The following is a 14545-nucleotide window of genomic DNA, read 5'->3' as shown; positions in this document are numbered from 1 at the left end:
CATCTATTCCCGCAAAATACCTCCTGCCCCGTCAGCCCACGCCAACTCGCCCCCTAGTAAGCAATTAATTTTGCATGTTTACTTAATCAATCAGTATGAATTCGCTATAACTGTTCGGTAAATTGCCATTAATTTTCCGACAATTATTATAATTTATCGCCACCACCAGCATGGAGCGCGAGGTGGAAGCCGCCGGCCAGAGTCCACAGCTCCAGATCTACAAACCGCCTAGACGGTTGCTGTTGCTGTTTGTTACGGCTCTGCGACTGCTACTCAAATCACTACTGTATTAGCCACGAGAGTTCGCATTAATTAATGATATAGCGGCAGTACGGTCAAGATTGCAACGTTCTCTAATGGAACGATGGCGGAGCCTCAGGCCCCAACACCGCTGCTAAACTCGATTCGTCACCAGGGCGGTGGAGGGTGATGAGGACCTGTACGGTGAATAATGACTCAATTTCGCTCATGGTTCGCACGCGGACTTTCTCTGGCCGCTCGGGTAGACGCTGATTGAAAGCGACACCCATCAATACAATTAGAGCAGCTCTGTTTTAGCTTTTGATCAGATGCCAGAGTACATAAGTAGCTTCCTATGTGGCATGAGGGACCTCCCGGTGAGAACCAACGACAGTTCTCGAGCGTAGTCCGATAACTTTGGATAGCATGAACTGGCGCTGTTCCCCCTTATACTGTTACAAAAGAGGCCCTCCGGCAGTGTTATGTAATTCGAGTGAGATTAGCCAGCCAATTTGGTTTCTGCTGTTTACTTTTCGATTCATTGAATGTCGAGCGCTAGAAATATTAAAAGGGAGAAAGACAACAAATCATCCCTATGTCACCGGAGAATCCTTTGTATGTGGTATATGGTCTCATTCTGTGCTCGGGCAAGTCGCTTCACTGTCGATCTCCCTCGCACCAATATTTAAGATATATGAGCGTTTGAAATTAAATCCCGTAGTTGACAGGGTTCGATGGAACAAGGCTCTCCCGAAACGCTATAGCAGAAAATGTATAATTGTTTGTTGTTTCCATTGACGCTGTGATGTGTTTGATGTTGATTTTTCCAAGTTCACCGGAACATCGGCAGAAACATTTTTTTTTCTCCCGAAAGAAATCCGGTAAGTGGCTCGATCCCTCAAACGATTAAACCTCGATGAAGGGAGAAAACAAGAAGGAAGCAACCATTTGACGACGTTTAACGTTTCCTTTCTGTTCCTTGTCATCGAACCACTTGAAAAGAAGTAAAAACGTTTTGATTTAGGGACCTCTTAACTCTCCTCCGGCGAAGTGCGGGCTCTAATAATAGTAATAAAATTGTTGCTTTTCCAGAGGGACAGATGTCTGCGCTTATCTGATGCTCCGAGTAGGGAAAGTAAATCTGTAACAGTTTATTTTCGCAACATTAAGCCTCTTGTTACTGGCAGGGCAGCAATGCCGAACGACGACGGTGTGGCAGAATATTACAAACAAGGAAGGGGAAGTCGGCGAACCGTGTGTCGTAATATGATCATATTACACAAACGATGACATTGGGACAAAGCAAAATGAGGGCTTCACCAGCGAAACACGATAATCGCGTCTAGTGTGAAATAAAAATTAGCAGTCTCAATCCCGCGCATACCTTCGGATAGGGTTTCCTAGCTTCGGTACGTGTAGGGCCACAATCAGAGATCAACGTGCAACGTTTCTGTTGGTTGACATTGAAAAATGCCCCGGGAGATGGACTCTTGAACACGGTAGCCGCGGTGTCGGTTGCCGATCGTAAAATCTGCCTACGCATTACCCGCCGATCCGGGCACGGCTAAACGCGTGACAGAAACGGAAAGCTACGGAAAAACCTACACGAACTCGGTTTGACTGCTGTATCGGGTAGCATCTGAATGTTAATGAACACAGAACTGCTAGAATGTTTCACAACACCGATTGCGATCTTTCGACGTACGAACGATGACAGCTGAACACACGAGTGGTAACAATCGAAATTGGCAAGCTCTAGCCAATCTATGTGTAATTGAGAATCTTGCTACGGGAGATCTATGCTGAAGAATTGTTCTTCTCTGCTGATGTCAAATGGAATCAGTGATGACTTTATCTATAAGCTATTTCCAGTTAACGTTTGGTCACAGCAGTAGCTTAGAACTTCACTGTCAAATGTCAATTCGTCGAATACGTTGATTTGTCAAAGGCTGAAAAGGTCATTCACTATCTAAACATTATAACTTACCTCGTTCCACGATCTTGCCGAAAAGATTTTTGCCGCGCAGAAAATTCCTCGTCGAACAGTTCCATCGTCGGTTGCGGAACTGATGCTGACACTCGTTGATTGCCATATTGGCGCCCTTGGCAATGGCTGCCAGTACGCCCGGATTCTCCCGCGCAAGCCTTCGCTGCTTTCGTCGCAGCGTGGCGTGAATTGCCGGATCCATGTAGATCATTCCGTTGGCCAGTGGAGAAATGTTGTTCGGTTCACCCGCCTTGGCGATTCCCCTACAAGGAACAAACACACACAGAACAAAAATAAGTAATGAAACAAAACTGTACAGAACGGAAAAAAGTCTGAGTCTCACAGGTAACAGCATCATCTGTTAAAACAAAGCCCTCAGCACCGGCCTTCCCGAGATGTTTGTTTTGCCTGCGGAGCAAAATTCTTTACGAAAACAAAGCATCACCTGCTAACAGCGACAGGAAGAGATTTTCGAAAGGGAAAAAGTCAACAAAGGATCACACTGAAGGATGGATTAACGCGTTCCCCGGCGGAAGAATTCATGATTCTGAATAAACTGTGTCAATATTGATCTCGGCCTGCGCAACCGAGGCATTGAATTTCACACATCCATCCGGCCTATGGGTCTCATAAGGCAGTAACAAGTTGATGGTTTTGGGTGATACTGACGAACGAAACTATCAGCAATTGTGCGTAGTCTTCCACCAACGATTTCGGAAACTGAATGATTTACCACGGCTTACCATAGATGTAAATTTACTACAAAGTTATGAAGAGGAAGCCTTTGGTTTCAGCTAATTTTTAAATATTTGTTGTTTTATGTAAATTGTGTTTACTATTATCAAACTGTGGCGCCGAATATCGAGATTTAAAATAAGCGATTGGCGCTGAAAGAAGGCAGGTTCAAATATTTAAAATAGTGAAGCAAACAACTTTTACAAAGCTCATCAGTGGTACCACGCAAGTTAATGGACAACAACATAAACCAGGGGAAAATTTAAATAGAACAAAATTCAGCGAATTTAGACATTCTTATTCGAAAGGGTCGAAAGTTTAGGAATTCAGTCTTGCGTTGCTGAATAATTGGCGACAAAATTAAACGCTACTTCAAGCAGAACTAGTATAATGATAGTAAAAAACAGCTCGAAAGGACTGCTGATTAACCGTTAGAGCAAATTCTCAATCTTAATACGCAGCTTTTTAGTATGGGCATAAAAGTTCCAGTTCGCTTCGCCATCCGTACATCACTACTTAAGAATTTAATGGAAGAACTCGTTGAAATAAACCAGTGTTGGTGATTGCCGAAAATTTGACATAAGCTGCTATATTGCTATCTATATTGTATACAACATTTTCAATCCGATAGAAGATGCTACAAGAACTCGAGTCTCTCAATGCAATGCAGAATTTTTCTACATTCCTTCGCTCCACTTCATACTCTGAGTATTTCACGGCCCTTAAAACATTACAGTCTGATAATGATCGTTGCTGTGTGGAATTTCCCAAGAGAGAATCGCAAGTTGACAATTATCGAAGAAAATCGAGTCGATGATTCAACTTGATGATTCTCATACTAGGTTGCAATATTTCAAAACCCTTGTGTGGAGCATTCACATACATTTTCATAGACACAACTTATACAAAGATTATATTCACATAGTTAGAATAAGCGGTAATAGTAAAATGATTCTATCGCAATTTTCAACTGCCTGTATAGAATCGGATCGCGAAACGAGAATAAGCGACCGTTTGTTGCTTCAGAGAAGATCCCCACAGAAGCGTGCTAACCTTTGATTCTCAGAAATGTCATCGAGAGAAATTCGCTTTCGCACTGGTGTCGATTCTATGTTAAATGAGCCATGCCGGGTTTTTGTTGTTGCGATGATTTCCAACTCTCTTTGATGACCTGATTCAATCGTTGAAGAGTTGCCAGTGAACGTTCTTTGATACGATAACATAAAAGCCATTCTTGAAATAAACCATTTCCATCGTCTTCAACTAAACAATATTTGACCAGATAGAACTCGAGCAAAAGATTTTAATTTCCGCTGCGGTGCAACGATCAAAAATTAATCAAATTCCAGTTCACACACATAGTCTTCGTCGTGCGCTCAAAAAACCTGCACACTCACTTTTTTAAAAACGTTTGTGCCAAAAGATTGGTTTTAAAATTTTGCGTTTCAGTTACGAGAAAGCATCGAAGAAACAGGAAAAACTCATCAAAATTTTGCTCGCTCATCGAAGAAATCCGCACTTCTCGCTAGTTGGTGAAATTGTTGTATGAGTCTGAATCAACTGTCACCGACGTAATTAGGAAACTTTAATTTTAAATCGTATGAGAATTGTCACGAGAAATCTGAGAGGGTTACTGAACTCATGCATTGCACTAAAAAATTAGTCGAACTATCAAGAAAATGGTGACTACGAATAGTGACGATAACCAGAACAAATCGCCCAGACTACGAAGCTATACAACACAATGCCGGCAATTTTAATTGAGTAGTACAGGAGGATGTCACCTACGTCAGGGCAGGTTTTAAACAGTTCATAGGCCTGAAATATTATACGGTAACGTGAAACACATTAAACTGTAGAAGTTTGCCACGAAATTAGGTTCCGGTGGCTTAAAAACAGGAAATTTACATTGCAACCAGAACTATCAACCAGGAAAGTAATCTTCAGGAAGATCAGTTACCAGTTAGTTCACGCAACGCAATTATTGTTCTAATTTGGCTGAATTTGGTAGCTTGCCAATACGGAAAAACACGGTATACCGCGCAGACAACGTCAAGGTGTATACCCGAAGGCGTGAATCTTCGCAATATACGCGAAATTTCGAGCAGACAGGCGCGAAAAACAGTTTTCAACGAAATGCAGTTCAAGTGACCATAAAGGCTGAACAAAACATTATTGAATAAATAAATTAGTAATTGATTTTCTATTCTATATAAAATTAACTTTGAAAAAGAAAAATGATTTGATTTTGTTAAAAGCAATTATACCTTGTAATCAAGCTTAGTTTTTTGGATGGATACGTGGTTCGATAACTTGTATTTAAAATTTTTGCTCTTACAAGCTAGTTACCATATGTTAGCGCCTCAATTTGAAATGATTCTTGGTTTAAATCAGGCGTTTGGCAGGAAACTCCCATGTACAATAGGAATCAACTGCTAAGTTTTTTTCAATACAGATATCAAAATTTTTGAAAAAAAACTGGTTTTGCACACTCGAGTAGATGTGCAAACTTCTTAGGGTGTTTTTTGCTATCTCATCTAAAGTGCAAAGAATTAAGTTCGATAAATCAATGTTAAATCTAGGGTGCAATAAATATTAAAATAAGAAACAAGATGTGTTGTTTCCAGTAACTGTAAGAGTACATAGGATTTAGGTTGAAGACCGAAACATTTCTGACAGAGTCCAACAATTACAAGTCATTCTAAGTTTAGTACATAATAAAACGGAATACCAATCATAGTCCGTGGTAGACAGAAAAAAACTGTTGTCAAATCACGAAATCTTATTACTTAGAAGAATTCTTCTTTAGATAGCAAGCTAGTGAAATTATTCATAATAGAAAAACGATCTACAAACCAAATCCAACAATATATTCGAAAGATATATATCTCTCGTCAAGTTGAGAAACATAAAAATACCATTCATATTATCATCCTTGATAGGTGTTGTTATAAACGAATTTACGCGCACCTTCCGATTCAGATGTTTCTGAAGCGACATTCAGTATTAAATGTACAATACAACCAATAACAAACTCTTCCACCTTTAGCATATTCTACTCGATGCGCACTCGCATGCAGTAATATCCGAGCACACTTTATGAAGCCTTCCGCTTGATAAATTAAACCATTCGCAGCAATCTGTCGACAGACAGTGGGAAGGTTGGGAAGGTGCTAATTTTGACGTAGAAAACCGCAAAACACAACTAACTCTGATAGAAATGCTTCGCGAAAAAATCCCTCTGTTCTGTTGCGCTGGCAGCTGTTGGCAGCGCAGCAGTGTGACAATATGGAGAGCACAGGTAATTTAATAACCATAAAGGGCAGGGAGGAGCCAGGGTGGACTACGGGCGAAACCACAGCGCGTCGTCGGCAGCCATCAGTGCGCGCGCGGATGCCCCGAGAGTGTGACAAAGTGGTATTGCCATAAAATCGCCAACAATGATAATAAAATGCGATCCTCTGGATGAGTTGGCAAAGCGCTGTTCAGCGCGTTCGATTGTGGTCATGTTTGGTCCGGGTATGTTTTGTTGAATATTTAATCAGTCCGCCAGCCGGTAGAAGCCCGACGATGTGGACGTCAATGTCCGCCAAGTAGTCCTACGCAGTCGCTCTCCTAGGATAAAATTCAGACCTTTCGGCTTTCAGTTGATGATCGTGATACCAAGATCAGATCAGATCGGTGGAAGCGATCACAACAAAAAACTGTGACCAGACGACGTTGTCACACGGCGCTTATCCGTTCAGCGAGGAGACCCAGAAATGGTCAATAATCGCAATTCCGCACGTTGAGTTGGTCCACTGCTGGAAGAAAGTGACGATGAAAGTCTGAACATCCAGACGTGCCTTCCGGGAGGTAGTTTGAGTTTTCGTCCGCCGAGCGGGTGAGAAAAAAGGTGCACCAGACAGACAGTACTGCACGGCTCATAAATTACCTCCTTACGCCAGTCGACCATGTTGATTGTGCTGCAAAGATGATGAGTCCGTTTGATGATGATGGGATGGAATTTTTAACATTCATTTATGGCACTTGGCTCGACGACGACGACGACGACGACTGCGACGATGACGGTGTTTCACTCCGTGACGGAAACGGAAAAATTCACACGAATCATTCGGGACGGAACCCGAGCGGCCAACTGTTCCAGAATCACTCCGGGTTGGTCGCTGTTCGTGCATACGTTATCCTAGGGCACACGTTACGACATTCGGGACATGCCACCTTATTAGTAGTTTCCAATCGTATACGATCTTCTTCGGTTTTATGCCCTTTTTTAAGCATCTTCCCCGGATGGGCCCCGGAATGACACTGTCAACACAACAGAACCAGAAATGCGACAGCGAAGAAAAGATGATTTACAATGCACAGCAATGTTGTTTATGATAATTATTATTACTACGTTTGCGTTTTTTTGTTTTGTTTGGGATCCGCACTGTACAGACGCTTTTATTGTACTTTTCCAGTCCGTACATTCTGCGACCCAATCCCAGAGAGTTGACAATTGGCTGCTTCTGCCGTGTTTTGGCTCACTGAAAGACAAACTAATTTATTTTATAACAAGAGCCATTATGTAAGAGTGCTCTTTTTGTCAGTTCTCGAGAGGTTTGGCCTTTCGGGGGGCTTACCGATGCTGACATGGACGTGCGGAATTCTCTCACCCGAATAAATCCTCGCACCGCATGGATGTTTGATTGACAGTTGGCGCAAAGCAGCACACAAAAACTACCTCCCATTCCCGGTCGTCATTCCAGTCGACACTCGTCACTGGCGGTGATTGTCCTGAAAATTCAAACGTGATAATTCGGCCTGGCTCCAGTGGCCCTGTCCTGGCGGTATAAATCATCAAAACTTCGAGCTTGGCTCCCCAGACGGTCTCGGAACGACGGGACTGATAGTGAAAATGAAATTGTAAAATTCTTCAAATTAAAATTTACACATGTTTTGCTCGGTTACGACGATTGCGATCTGCTGTGCGATTCTGTTTGTATGCACCGTGCGGTTCAGATCAGTTTAGTTTATTTTTTTCATGTAAAACAGAAACGCGTGACCGCTACTAGAGCCGAACGAAATTCGGGAAACAGACGGAACGAAGAATTTTCACGCCATCACGCCGGGCCGGGTCGCTGAAGCGACAGTAACGTGTATCCAGATGACAAGATTAGAGGAAGCTGTAGGTTTTTTTTCTTGTTTTTTTTTTTTTTGACGGATGAGTTTCACTCAACGCAAATCGACGAACGCTGGAAACTAAGATGGTTCGGAATTCATCGTGTGATTTGCTGTGGTGTCATTGGTAAAGCGCCATCATCGTGTATGCCAAGTTCTGAAAGCTTTGAATTAGGAAGATTTTTTCGTTCTAAGTTCGTGTGCAAATAAAAATATAAAAATTGATATGAGACAAACGTTTCAAATTGACATCGATCACGATTCTGCGAACGTTTACCGCATTTTCAAACCATGGGAATTACGATCCTTTCGTGTGGTCTGGTCCACTTGAGTCAATACCCGTCGTCATGCAGTGCACTGCATTGCCATTGCACCGTTTAAAATCCTATAAATTATCCAATAATGAATAATAATTTGAATAGAAAAAGTGCCTTGTCGCTTATGGGGGAGCAAGAAAAACTTCCACATGGTCTTCGAAGCCACCAGAATGCCGGATTGGCCACTTCATTGATCCCTGATCTACTGCGGCGATCGGTTACTGGCACGAAATTATATTGATCCTACAACCGATCGTCATTCCGCCGGCAATATAAGATTTGCAATAAAACTAAATTAATTTATCAAACGATCGACGGTGGTGTGTTCTCGCGTCTCGTTTCACTGCTCCTTGTCTGTTACTATTAATCAAACCGGTAATCATTTTCTTCGTTCTTCGTTCCGAGTGCCGCTGCTGGCTGTCGGTCAAACTAAGCAAGCAGGGGGAACGAAAATACCTACCTACCAGCCCGGTCGAATGAAAAATGACACTACAGTGTTAATTTGTCATTTATTATGCTATTAACAAACGCCTGTTTTACGGACAGAAGACCCACAAGAGCTCGGCAGAACCAACCAGCCTAAGGATGCACTTCGCACGATTGAATTGAACAGTCTGGTGCCGGGTTCACCGTTCAACGGCGTTGAAATCTTTCGTTTCGAAGTTTCACTCACTCACCAGCTTGGACATTTTCCCACCAGTGGCACATTTAAATCACCTAAATTAGACAGAAATGTGCTAAAAATCGTCTTAAACTTTGCAAAAACCAAACAGGATTTCAACGCCGGCAACGACGAACCCGCCGGAATCGGTGACCAACGCCCCACGAGTACGACGCAATAAATTGTTGCATCGTGCGCATGTTAACAAGCACGGTTTGCCATGTTGTAAGTTGACAAGCAAATTAATTGCATTTCACACCTGATAGATGCAGCAGCAGCACCAATCAAGCGCGGTGTGATTATTGTTGTCATCGTCATCGTACTGACCTGGTTTTTCTATAGCGACTTGAAATAATCGGAATAACGAGTGAACTTTATTTTTTTTTATTCTCATTTCCTTGCGACTTGGAGATTGCCATAAAAAGACCATCAAAAGTCAACCTTTGGGGGTATTCAGCGAACAGATATAAATAACGCAGTCATTCGCACGTTTAACGACACTGGGTTCGTCGTAGTTTCGCTGTTGTAGCAGTGTTGTAGATACATGGCAGATAAGGATCGATTTGGGTGACGCGAAAACAGACACTGCCAAGTAACCAGCATTGCATGCACAAATGCACAATTGATATGTGCGGATGAAGCTTAATTAAAGAAGCGAAGGGAAAAAAATGGTTAATTTAATTAACGCGTCAAGCTACTACGACTGGGACGCTCGGGTGCTCGGGGACAGCGAATGCATACAAATCAATTTTGTGGTGTCGTAATTTCAGTTTTCGGCGGGTCTTCGAGTGATGGAAAGCTCGTTGCATTCGTAGGCTAATTGCATGTGACTTTGCAGATTTGCACGAGCAGCCCCAGTGCAGACTGACGGGCACTGCAAGTCGAAAGTGAATGTTTTCGACGACATTCGATTTTGATCCACTATTTTTCTTTTTTTTTTTTGTTTTGTTGATGGCGGTCAACGCGAAGCCCGATAAGTAGAGCCAACAAATTGTGAGTCATGTTAACGAGTTAGCAGGGACCCATATGATATTGGTTCAGTAATGAAATTAATTGCTAAAATAATTATAATCTACATTTATAATGATCACAGTATTGATTACACCAGTTACGGGGGACAGGAAACGAGCGAACAACAAGCTTCATCCGTTGTACGCGCGTTCAAGCAAGTTTACGTTGATCCCCTGCAGTGCAAGGCCTTGTGCCGCTCACAGACGAACAATTTGTATCCGCGGATGTGTCGAACTGGTAGTGTGTTTACGCAAAATTTGTTAAACTGATAATGTTGCCAGACGTGGGAGTCATATATTTTCAATTAATCATTATCCAACTATTTGATCCGAGAAGGTCAGGTCGTAAAAATATACTGACGATAAATCGTTCGAAGTGACTAGAAACCAACGTGCCTCACTAATGGGACGTAAGTGGTTAACATGGGGCGGAAACAAGCATCAATTAATAGCGAGATTGGATGCTATTTAGAGTATTTTAATGATCGAATGCTGTGCTACGTATCCGATAAGTTTTCAGGTTCCTACTAGCTAATGCCAAGCTAGGCTGTGTTGAAACATAACCAGAGCCAATCGATCAATACCAATGGGATGCAATAGTTTAGTATTCAAAACAGCGGTGATTTGCGGTGAATCAACCGGAACACTGATTAAACTACGTGACTTCATTTGGAAAACATGTCAGCCAACTGTGCTACGAGTAAACATTCGATCTTGACGATTGATAACTCATTTTACTATTACTACTACAAAACAGTGATAATCTCCGGGGCAAACAGAAAACCAAAGTCGTGTTTTTCTATTGCAGTAGGATTTTTGCTTGGAAAGAATTCAAAACGATCCTCCAAATATCTCGAGCTTTAACGAAGAATGAGTCTTTTGATTCACACATCAATTCGAGATATATTTTGAGCATACCAGAACAGAGTTCAAATCTTGCGATTCGTTCGTTTAAGAAAAACAAAGAACTATTTATTCAACTCCATCCAAACAATTATAGTTTATTATTACTGTGCTGATTATATGGCAGAAAAAAATAATATGAAAAGAAAAACAAATCGTTTTACTCTGAAGTGATTATTGTTGACATGACACTCATTTAGAATTAACTTTAACGTCTACTTAGCGATTCAAATTTGTACTGCTAAGGTGCACTTGCAATTCAGTTTGAACTGCTGTGCGCTAAAAAAACCTAAGACGACCCTAAGAAATTAAATAGCTGAGTGATATAGTTGAATCGTTACTGAAATAGGCAATGTAGCTTTAACTTTTAACCAAATAATTTAACAAATATTGGAACATGCGCTGAAACCTGTCAATTTGCTAGCAAACATTGAACGAAACTTACCACCACATAGATCCCCGTCCTCGTCCAGGTTTGCTTTTACTTTCCACCTCGCCGTTTGCACTTACTGCCATCAGGCAGACCATGATAAATGTCACCAGTTCCATCCTCAGAAACTTTTATTCGTTTCTGCCCGTTTATCTGTTTCACCCGAAATAGTGTTTATACCACTAAAAAAAAAAACAAACGAACGAACGAAACCAGTACGTAGTAAACCAACGATCACTTTGTTTTGCTTTGCAGGTAACACTAAGTGCTTCAATCCGTGTAGAACAGTAAATCGATCCCAAGACTAAAAAAACAAATTTCATACACTATCCAGCAGCCAACAGAGGACCGATCATGCTCAGCTTCGATCTCACATGACTGCACGTCTATCGGAACCGGAAACCGAACGACACCATCAACATCCGCAGGATCGAAAGATCCGCACTAAAGTCCCAGCTGCCGTTTATTTTATTTTTTCTCTTGCCTGCCAGTACTTGGTACAATATCTTATCACTTTCCTTCAGTACAGCGATCGACCGTCTGCCCGGATCAACCGTAACCGTTGAATGCGCCTAGAAATCAAATCCTTCCTTTTAGCACTGACACACAGCGGACAAATCACTACACACGCTCTCTCCTAGATTTCCTAGCTTTCCCAAACCAGGGGCCGATGCGAACATCAATCACGATCGCGCACGAAAACTGTTATGCTGACGCTCTGCGCTACTAGGCCGACGATATCCTTCGGGCAGCACCTTTCTCGTGCCTGCTCTGCGTACACTGCCGAGCACCTCGTTGCCCCTTGAGAGTGGTTTCTCACACTTTGCCTGAACGCCGTCAGTTGTCGATCTCTTTTCCGCTCTGCTGCACAACCGTTCGTTCTCGCTCACACCGACACACTCGGATCGGCTCACTGGTTCGGATTTTTGCGCTATTCGTCTCCCTCTCTCTCATTTCCGCTCCGATCGGCACGCTTTTTCACTTTGCTTGCGCTTTGCCTTTTGTTTTTGTCCCTCTTCTTTCTCCTCTTCGTCGATGTGTATACTTTTCGGACTCGTCACCACCTCCTTTTTTTGTTTCCTTCCTATACTCGATCGCCTTCTCTCTCGTAATTGCTGCGGGCTTTTCCAGCAATAAAACTCCAAATTGGCCGGCGTGAAAAGAAAAGAAACTTTTCACTTTTCTTTTTGCACCTAAACATTTGATCCGACTCTCTCGTTCTTATTCGCTCCCTCTCCATGCAACTTAGTAAAGCAGCGTGCTACTTGTTTGTGTTCTTCGCCACTCACGCTGGTGAGTTCGCTAAACTAAGGCGATCAACACGACGAGCAAGCACTTCATTAATAAAAATATACGAACATAAACAAATAAACAGCACAACGCACGAACGCTTCCTAGAGAGGGGCTATTTCTCTCCCGCTCTGAGTTCCACGAATGCCACAGTCGAAGATCGCCGGAGCCTTACCGGGAAAACCGCACACTGAAACTCTCCTGTCTGCGCGATCGTCAGATGATTAGAACCATTTCAAAGCTATAAAACCGATCTCACTAACTGCTCATCAACAGACATCCAAATTTAAACATTCCAACTGTCAATGATTGTCATTAAACGAAAGCAGTAAAGTGCACGTCTTTCCCTTTTTTTTACCACGAAAAATATCATCTGATTGCTATCCACACCGATGCTTATGTTAAACTGAAACTGTTTCACCTCAACACATTTTATGATTATGCTTCACGCGGTGCTCGGTCCACGGAACCAACAACTTGCTATGTGTAGTAGTTATTGTACTGGCAGCGGACTCCAGCCACACGACGGCTCACGGTGGTTGACTCTGCTCGCATGACAATACGACGCACAAAGGGTGCGTTTGTCGTCAACGATGGGCATGGTAATGTCGTCTGTTTAACAGCACCATGTCACTCAGTTCAGTTTTTAGTTTGAAATCACTATTTTAAATATTTTGATATAAATAAATACCATTATTTCAAAATCGCATTTTCATGTACCGCAACAGTCGAGTTTGCATTTTAACTATTGCCAAAAGTTTTGTGCTTATTAACTCACCTTCAGAGTTACGAAGTTTTGAACGTCTGCAATTTGTCGGTCACGTCACGTGTAGGATTACATTTCTCACACCGAAAATGTTCGCCATAACTTTTCCGAACTTGATCAATGGCCGCACAGTAGCTTCTAAATAAGACTAAGTTTTTTTAAATATGTTAAGCCGTCTCCGAGAAAATTGGGCGTATAGAAAAAACGGCGGTTTGTCGGTTACGTAACTTATACATACCATCCTATCACCGGAACAGGAAGTTACCATCATTTGATTTTCGAACTTAAACAAAGACTCGATAGTAATTTTCTAACGAACCTAAGCTTTTTGAAATCAGTTCAGCAATCTCCGAAAAAATTGAACGAATAAATAAAAATCTTTGAAAGCTACACACATATTCATACACACACACAAACCTTTTCCAGTGTAGTGAACATTAGAGTAGTCAAAATGAGCAAATACGATCTACAGAAGCCTGTATCTTTGCATTTCCGATCAAACTCAATTCGTATTGATTTCAAACGCAGCATTGTCAACACATGGGCTGAAAAGTCCCGGGCCTAACATATAGATGGCGCTGGTTATATTGCAGTCATCTTTGTTCAGTTAATACTAATCTTTAAAAGACAGCTGTTAAAATTTTATGATATTCTATTCATTAGTTTGTGAGTTATTGTGCTAAGAGTGACGCTACTTTTGTTATTTTCAGAACAATGGCTCGAAAACAATTTTGTGTTTTAATTTTACACTGCTTCTTGATGGTAAAAACGTACTTAATCCACCTAACAGTGAGATGATACCTTTTTCATCAATCCACATGTGCTTTTTGCATGAATATACTTCGGTGTTTCAGTTTTCATGACATTTTTTTAATGACCGTCGTTTTAGCGGCAATTTGAGATTTTTAGGGCTGAGGCCAGTAGGACGGGTAAAACCACGTGGCTCGCTGTGCGTATTACATTTCTCTCCATGCTCCCTCGCAAATGTGCAAAATGACATTTTTGATATTTTCGGTTACAAGTTTGACTACATCACATGAATC

At 41.9% G+C, this 14545-nt stretch overlaps 1 protein-coding gene across 1 annotated transcript in view; it reads right to left on the bottom strand.

Annotated features, from left to right (window-relative positions):
* Positions 1 to 12233, bottom strand: part of LOC131431080 (protein Wnt-1) — a 28538-nt gene extending 16305 nt beyond the window's left edge. Inside the window, exons 1-2 of the mRNA XM_058596556.1 lie at positions 11462 to 12233; positions 2228 to 2490 (exon numbers count right to left, since the gene is read on the bottom strand). Coding sequence (XP_058452539.1) covers positions 2228 to 2490; positions 11462 to 11565 — 367 coding nt within the window. The 5' untranslated portion in view covers positions 11566 to 12233. The remainder of the gene's footprint in view (positions 1 to 2227; positions 2491 to 11461) is intronic.
* Positions 12234 to 14545: the final 2312 nt, after the last annotated feature.

This window comes from Malaya genurostris, chromosome 2, assembly GCF_030247185.1.
Source record: "Malaya genurostris strain Urasoe2022 chromosome 2, Malgen_1.1, whole genome shotgun sequence".
Lineage (NCBI taxonomy): Eukaryota > Metazoa > Arthropoda > Insecta > Diptera > Culicidae > Malaya > Malaya genurostris.
This window is presented reverse-complemented; position numbering and strand designations above follow the sequence as displayed.